Raw genomic sequence first — 8,744 nt, 5'->3', positions numbered from 1 at the left:
CAGGAACATATCATAGGAAACAAAGGCATGGAATGAATCTACTCAAAGCATAGAACAAAAGTCCCTTAATGACCATAAGCCAAAAGGGACAGAAAATATGATGGCACCCATGTAAACATAGCAAGTTTCGTCAACAGATTCAGACTTTGCAGAAAACTAGACATAGCATAAACAGAATTATGAATTCCTCTTTGCGAGCTCGACTCACTCACCACAAGGCATTGCATGACAATATAAGCATAGCAATAGTAAGAAGACATGTTCGTGAAGCTAAACATGGCAAGAAAAATCTCATAACATGCATGGATCAACTACAACAACCTTGGCAAAATTGATTAACACGTAAACAACCTGCCAGGAACATTTTATAGCAAACGTAGAGTAAGATTGAGTCATGCTAGGGCACTCCATAAATGCAAACATGGGCATGGATGGATAGAGCATGACCATATGTCCAAATCATCCTTACTGAACATACTCAAAAGAAGCATGGATCTCATTATAGCAACATGAACACATGGCATAAAAATAACTGCAGGGAAATGACTTAGTGAAATTCTAAGTCCCTGAAATCAGCAATGTCACGAGAGCTACTTTGCATGCTTGTGCTAGTCACCACATTATGACAAAAATACATGGCATACACCCCTGTAAAGATGGCATGGCATAGCCCAAAACACATGTAGAGCTTATTCCCATATGCAGCACACACCAATTGTAGCAAAAATGACAAAAGCTCATAATCTGCTACGTAACAGGAACTAACATTTTCTAGCACTCTTGCATCAACAATTTGGGCATCAAGATGGACTCAAACAAGTAGGTCACAATGGAACACAATGAAGATCACATCCAGATGAACATTTTGATATATTATGCACGCAAAACGGATCTACGGATGCGGAGTTATGGCATGATGAATAAAGCTAAAATATATAGCAGAAAATGACTTAGTAGAATTTCGAAGTCAACCCTAGGGTTTTCCAGATCTGGATCTGGGGCTTCGACATGGACTTCGAGGTTGACCGGAGAAGGAGTTCGCCGGAGTTCCTCGCGGTGGCCGGAGACGAAGGCGTCAATGGAGCTTGCCGGAGACGAGGGCAGGCGCGGTCTCCGGTGCTCGCCGGCGAGGGCGGCGCCGTGATGGCGCGGTCGGGCGCCGCGGAGGAGCAGGGCGGCGGGGACGAGCTCTCGGGCGCGCGGGGACGACGCGGAAGGTGGCGGCGCGCGCGGCCCGGGCCGTGAGGGCCGGCGATGGGCCCGAGCGGGCCTGGCGGCGGGGCGGAGGCCAGGGACAGGTGGCGCGCCCCTGTTGGCTGCGGCGGCGGAGGTGGACGTGTCCGGCACCGGCGGACACGTCCGGCGGTGGAGAGGGAGCGGGGCTAGGGTTAGACTGCGCGAATATCCGGGAGGGGCACATATTTAAAGGTAGAGGGAGCTAGGAGAGTCCAAATGAAGTGCGGTTTTCGGCCACGCGATCGTGATCGAACGGCCGAGAGGATGGAGGGGGTTTGGATGGGTTTTGGGTCACTTTGGAGGGGTGTTGGGCTGCAACACACATGAGACATTTACGGTTTCCCGGTTGACCGTTGGAGTATCAAACGGACTCCAAATGGCACGAAACTTGACAGGCGGTCTACCAGTGGTGTACCAAGACCGCTTGACAAATCTCGGTCCATTTCAAGAATGTTTAACACCCGCACACGAAAAGAGACAAAAGAGGACGCCGGAGGACGTAGGAGTGTCGGAATGCAAAACGGACAACGGGGAAAATGCTCGGATGCATGAGACAAACACGTATGCAAATGAGATGCACAAAATGCAAAATAAAGACAAAACCCAACCACAAGAAAATCTCATAACTTAGAGCCGATAATGACAAGAGTTGGAGTACAAATATGGTAAGTTACATCTGGGACATTACAACATTACAACAGTACAATAGATAGGTCTACGCATGCTTCGCGAAGCACATTGTACTGACGTCAAATGCTGCCATGGCGATCACTGCCGTATCTCCAACTCTAGCTTCAATGGCCTAAAGATATACAAAGTCTGCCGTATCTCCAACTCTAGCTTCGGTGGCCTAAAGATATGCAAAATCAGAGTTGTAGATGTGCTATATATACGTGATATATCCCTCCATCCTGAGGTAGCATAGAGCGACCGCAGTCCAGACTTAGCACATCGATGGCCATGGGGATCAAGAACACTCTCCAATGCGTTGTGTTCCTGATGGCGCTCATCATGACCCACCTGATACCGCCTGCCGATGCTGATGCAGGCAGCCCAAAAGTCGTCATGGCTAGCTCGGGCGCTGGTTCAAGCTTCCGACTGGTAGCCCACCATGACTATGCACTGCGCGACGACGGCTTCCTCCAAGTCCAGAGCCGGCTGGACGACCTTCTTCCATCGGAGGCGAACGTCACCACCCTCCGCCCACCTATGGCCTCACCAATCGATATGGCTTTCAGCGTGGTCGTTGGCTTGGGCTCGGGCAAAGGCCGGCACGACTACAACCTCAAGCTCGACGCCTCGGGTAGCCTGGTGTGGCTGCAGTGCAAGCCCTGCAATCCGAAGCAGCCACAGCGCGGCCCCCTGTTCGATCCCAAGGCCTCGTCCACCTTCCAGCAGGTCGCCGGCACGAGCCAGATCTGCCACCCGCCGTACCCCATGGAGCCCGCAGGGCAGCAGTGCTCCTTCCACCTGTCCGGCGAGCACGGCATGTCGGTGCACGGCTTCGTGGCCTTGGAGAACCTCACCATGGGGCCAGAGTCCATGAAGGAGTTGGTCTTCGGGTGCGCGCACTCGACGGAACACTTCAACAGCCAGCGCACCTTCGCGGGCGTCGCGGCCATGGGTAAGATGCCCACCTCGCTCGTCATGCAGGTCGCGGCGCGCGGGCAGACGCAGTTCTCGTACTGCCTCTTCTCCGGCGGGGCTAGCCGGCATGGCTTCCTCCGGTTCGGCGCCGACGTGCCTCGCCGGCCGGGCCTCCGAACAACCAAGATCCTCCCGGCGCTGGACGCGCACGAGTCGCAGTACTACGTGAGCCTAGTGGGCATCAGCCTGGACGCGAAGAGGCTGACGGGGGTCAGGCCGGAGATGTTCGCCCGGCGGCACGGCGGGCAGGGCGGGTGCGTGATTGACCCCGGCACGCCGCTGACGGTGCTGGTCCGGGAGGCGTACCGCGTCGTGGAGGAGGCCGTGTGGAGCGACCTGCGGCGGAACAGGGCGGAGCGCATGCAGCGACAGGGCTACGGGCTGTGCGTCCGCAAGACCGTCGAGATCAAGCGGCACCTCCAGTCGCTGTCCTTCCATTTCGCGGAGGAGACGGCGAGGCTGGTCGTCAAGCCGGAGCAGCTGTTCACGGTGGTGGAGAGCAAGCTCCACGGGGCCGCCCTGTGCCTTGCCATGATCCCGGGCGAGCGGACGGTCATCGGGGCACTGCAGCAGGTGGACACAAGGTTTGTGTATGACCTCAAAGACGCCAAGCTGTCCTTTGTGTCAGAGCCGTGCTCTCAGGACACCGCCGGTGTGGAATCAACTGAATGAACCAGCCGCCATGGGCGTAGCTGTAGGGTGGCCAGGGTGGTCCATGGACCACCCTGGAATTTGGCCCATTAGTTTAGTACTTCTCTAAAAAAAGAAACATACCCAAGCCCAAATCAGGTCTTAGCCCATGTACGCGTGTATGTACGCTGATCGTTCCCAACTCCCCGTCGTCTTCTTTTCCTCTGGTGATCTGATCTCTAGAAGTCTGAAATACTGAAACCTAGCGCCATCGCCCAGCGTAAGGCCGGCACTCCGGCAGGGCACAGGCTGACCGCGACGGACAGGCGTCCGGCGAAGGATGCGCGTCCCGGCGGCCGACGAAGGAAGCGCGCACGCACACATAGGTACAGCCCTGTGCAGTGCGCACTAGTTGTTTTCTTTTTTACTTCAATTCAGAGTAAGATTTTTGTTCTCGTCTAATTCAAAGCACAATTTCCTTTTGCTATGAAGATTTGAACGATTTGTTGAGAGTGCAAGCTTTAAAGTTTTTTGCAATTGATAATTTGTCAATTAAACTGATTGATTCATTAGGGCTTTGTTCCAACTGAGTTAATGTATTAATCTTTTTTGTACAACTGTTGCAAAAATGGAGAGGACAGGAGACATTGCATCCCTTTTTTTTATATGGATCCGACAAATAAGGTGTGCTATATTTTAAGCGAATGTAAGGCTTGAACATGAATTTTAATATGCTTTGATAGACCTTATTAATATGTGCTTTGGATATATTCCGTGTGCATATGTTGGTTTGATAAATTTGTGGTGTTATTTTTTTTGTGCCAATTGGACCACCCTGACATAAAATCCTGGCTACGCCATTGGGTAGCCAGTTGCTTGTAAACTCCATTGAATAAAGCGAAACGCTCAGAATTCAGAATCCACCATTACGCTCGCGCGTCGTCCGCCTCACGCACGCGGTGTCATGTGCGCCCCGCACGTGTCGTATCTCCTTCTTCCTTATCTCCCTTCCTTGTCCGAATGAGCGATTTTCCCGTTCCTCCCTAAACAGTGATGCTCCTCGCAATTGAGTCATGGTGCCACCGCCCTAGCGAACTGGACGAGCTGACAGCTCGCTACCGCAACCGCCACGAGCTCGCCATGAACAGCCACAAGAGGCGACACTGTTGCGTGAAGGGGTGACAACCACCACCGCTGTCGGGACGACGACTGCTCCCGGCGACGGCGAGGTGCTGCAAGGCGGCCAGGGGCCCTGCTGCTACTGTAGGCTAACCATTCTACGAAGGGTCCAAATCTCCAATATGATTCAGCAACGAAAGCACGTCCTACCGCAAGACTAGCGATGTCCCCGTCGCGTCGACTGCAACACCGACGAAGTTGTGCGGCATTGACTGCAACGCCGGTGATGTTGCAGTGGCATCGTGCAACATGGATGATGTTGCATAGTGGCGAATGCAATGAGGACGACCTTTCGACGGGTCACGACAACTTCTACAAGGATCATGCTGCGCAGTGGCGAATGCAACGGCGATGACACTGTGAAAGTTCGACAAGGCGGCAACGGCAACGACGACACCAACAGACATGGTGTTGCAGTGGCAACGACTGCAGCGGCGGCAATGTTGGGATGGTAACAATCACGACGGCGGAGATGTTGTGATGGCGACGACCGCAACAATGGGGATGACGTGCTTCGCCTAATCCAGGGAATATTTATTCAAAGTCCATTAATTTATTCAAGTGTTTTTATCATTTATGTCACTAGTTGTGTCACACTACTCAGTTTTGTTATTAGAAGTTACGTCCGCTCAAAAATGTCATCGTTTCATGAGATGCATGCTCAAAAATGCTATTAGATATCTCAAAAATGTCATTGTTCCATTAAATATTTCATAAAAAAAGTATTAGACATAGTTATTGTCAGGTCAAATCCATTGACCATGTTATATGACAAAAATACCCCTAAACGGACATGTCAGCTCTCTCTCTTCTCACAATGATAAATGTGGGCTCTCCTTGTCAGGAGTAAGCAAGCGAATAATTTTACAGAAAAATAAGAATGTTATTGGGATCAAGTGGCACATACTTTATTGTAGTGAGATAGACGAAGAGCTGCCATGTTAGTCTATAGGTATTTATGTCACTATAACATGGCAAATGAGATTTGAACTCATAGTAATGGTGTCCAATGATAATTTTTAGCATGTGCCTAATGAAGCGATGGCATTTTTAAGCAGTTGAAATTCTATGGCAAAATTGAGTATTGGGACATAACTAGTGGCATAAATGCTTAAAAAAACCTTTATTCACAGGTAGCGTTGCCTTTGAATAAATGAATGATTTGCTAATTCTTCATTAGCTAAGAACTATTAAATATTTATCAACGCCAACCGTCGGGGAATTTCCTATTTGCCGCTTTAAGCGCCTGTTACAATCCATTTTGCAAACAAGAGCACCCCCACCCCCCCTGCTGAGCCGGCTCATTTTTTTTTTCTTTATTCTGTTAAACTGCAATAAAGGTAAGCGCTCGTCCAGAGTGTAAACCACAGCAGTCACTAGGACAACTAGCATGTGTGGCTTCTTACTTCTTTATTCGTTTTATTCCTTTTCAGTTTGTGGAAAGCCCATGGTTTTGGGAAGCTTTCACAAGCTTCCCAATCTGGTTTTTTCCAGTTCGCTGGACAAATTCCAGTTCACAGAAAGCCTTGGTTTCTAGAGCATTTTCTGTTTATTTGTTGTCCTTTTTGTTTTCTTTAATATTTAATATTTTTACTTTTCTTTACTTGTTTCATTATTATTATTATCAAAATTCTTGAAATTTTTCAAATTCAATGAACTTTTATTTTTAAAAGCAATGATTTTTTTCCATTTGATGAACTTTTTCCTCAAATTTGATGAATTTTTTGCAATTTGATGATTTTTTCACAACTTATTAATTTCTTCCAAATTTGATGACTTTTTTCAAATCCAATGATTTTTGCAAAATTGTTGAACTTTTTTTCCACTATGATGAACTTTTTTCACAATTGATGAACCTTTTTCAAACCCGATGAACTTTTTTTAAAACAAATATTTTAAAAAAACTCAATGATTTGTCTCCAACTTCGTGCACTTTTTTGAAGTTTGTGACATTTAAAAATCCATGAACAATTTTTGAATTCATGATTTTTTTTCTTTTCCCCTTTTTTCAAAGTCAATGGTTGACCGGTCCACTAGTCAACTGCAACCAGTCAACTAGCAATTTCCTTCTTCTTGGGCTAGCCCACGAGCGGGGGTGCATGGGTGCCGGGAACCTTTTCGCACGCTTAAGGCACTGAACATGACCTCCCATAGGATGCAGGGCGACAAGATTCGTACATATTCATGCAGGTTGGCATGGTTTCGGATGCCCCTATATCTTGCCATAATTGAGACAGGAGGAACCCTCGCCGATGGAGCGAGTTAGGTCGGCCCAGGCGAGCGGGAACAATGACCTTGTATTTTTTTTCACGTTTTTGTTTTCATTTTTTGCTTTCTCTTTTACTTTTGATAACACTTTCAAATATTCTAAATAATTATATTACAAAAATACATCTACATAAAACATTTGAAAATGTTGACCAAGCATTTAAAAATTGTTAAATGTGTTTACAGAATTTTTTTTATCACTTATACGAAATATCTATACAAAATGAATGTGTATGAAACATTTTAATCATGTATGTAAAAAAGGTTAATCAAGCATCAGAAAAAATGTTAAACGAGTGTTCTGAAAATGTTAAATGTGTATAGAAAAAACGTTGATCATGTATTAAAAAAGGATAAAAAAATTGATCATGCATATAGAAAAGTTAATCAAGCATTTCAAAAATATTGGGTAAGTATTTGAAAAATGTTAATCAAGCATTTGAATTTTTTTAATTTGTGTATAGAAAAAATGTTGACCATGTATTAAAAAATGATAGGAAATTTTGGTAACGTATATAAAAATGTTAATTAAGAATTTAGAAAAATGATGAACAAGTGTTCAAAAAATGTTAATCAAACATTTTGAGACATGTTAAATTTATGTAGAAAAATGTTTTTCATTTGAAAACTGTTAATCAATCATCTAAAAAATATTAAATGTGCATAGGAAAAAATATTGACCATGTATTAAAAAATGTTAATCTTATATTTGAAAGATGTTAATAAAGAAATTGTAATTTTTTAAAGTGTGTATAGGAAAAATATTGACCATCTATTTTAAAAATGTTAATCCTGTATTTAAAAACTATTAATCAAGCATATGAAAAATGTTTGAAATGTGTATAGAAAAAATGTTTATCATGTATTAAAAATACTAAATATCTATTGGAAAAATGTTAAATGTGTATTAGAAAATGTTGTTGACATATACAAAAAAATGTAGAATGAAAACAAAACAAAAACAAAGAAAATCGAAAAAAAGAAAACTAAATAAAATAAAATAAACCAAAGACAAAGGAAATGAAAAATAAAAGCACGGTAAAGGCCACAGGTTAACCAAAGAAAAAGAAAACCTAAATAAAGTGGCAATGCTATTAGGGTGATGACATTAAAGGACACATGTAACGTTTGCCACAATAATTTGGCTAGTGGGCATTGAGAAAAAGATGTTGCATGGATTCATTTTGATCACAACAGGACCGTTTACTATCCTTGAAACTATGGTTTGCCAAGTTGTCAGTAGTCAAGATCACTTCCTTCTAAACAAAACACGTAAGGACTTCTATCTTTAAAGGTACCTTAATTCTCCAAATGTGAAGCGAAGTTGGGATTGGACTAGTGTTTATCAAATCTATACACATAGATTTCACTGAAAATACCCCTGACACCGATTTTTTTAGTGTAGTGTGTCTGGCCCATCAGAAAGGTTAATATCCATCAACATGTGCACAAGATGTAGCCATCTATCCCATCGTTCCCCATCAGGGATCTCCTAAACTGAATGTTTAAGGGAACCAATCCTAGAATTTGAAGGAAATATGCCCTAGAGGCAATAATAAAGTTGTTATTTATATTTCCTTATATCATGATAAATGTTTATTATTCATGCTAGAATTATATTAACCGGAAACTTAGTACATGTGTGAATACATAGACAAACAGAGTGTCCCTAGTATGCCTCTACTTGACTAGTTCGTTAATCAAAGATGGTTAAGTTTCCTAGCCATGGACACATGTTGTCATTTGATGAACGGGATCACATCATTTGAGAATGATGTGATGGA

At 44.7% G+C, this 8,744-nt stretch overlaps 1 protein-coding gene across 1 annotated transcript; it reads left to right on the top strand.

The window, feature by feature from the left end:
- Positions 1-2,152: 2,152 nt before the first annotated feature.
- Positions 2,153-3,739, top strand: LOC147974818 (aspartic proteinase nepenthesin-2-like). The gene has a single exon (XM_087517802.1). The coding sequence runs from the start codon at positions 2,191-2,193 to the stop codon at positions 3,553-3,555; it is 1,365 nt and encodes a 454-aa protein (XP_087373928.1). The 5' UTR covers positions 2,153-2,190; the 3' UTR covers positions 3,556-3,739.
- The last annotated feature ends 5,005 nt before the right edge of the window (positions 3,740-8,744 follow it).

This window comes from Triticum urartu, chromosome 4A (genome assembly GCF_056163025.1).
Source record: "Triticum urartu cultivar PI428250 chromosome 4A, HENAU_Tu73, whole genome shotgun sequence".
In the NCBI taxonomy this organism is placed as follows: domain Eukaryota; kingdom Viridiplantae; phylum Streptophyta; class Magnoliopsida; order Poales; family Poaceae; genus Triticum; species Triticum urartu.
The sequence above is the reverse complement of the archived record's forward strand: the minus strand, read 5'-3'. Positions and strand labels throughout refer to the sequence as shown.

Bases quoted from the DNA above. Each gene is read 5' to 3' on its own strand.
- LOC147974818 (XM_087517802.1), top strand. From the start codon at position 2,191: ATGGCCATGGGGATCAAGAACACTCTCCAATGCGTTGTGTTCCTGATG.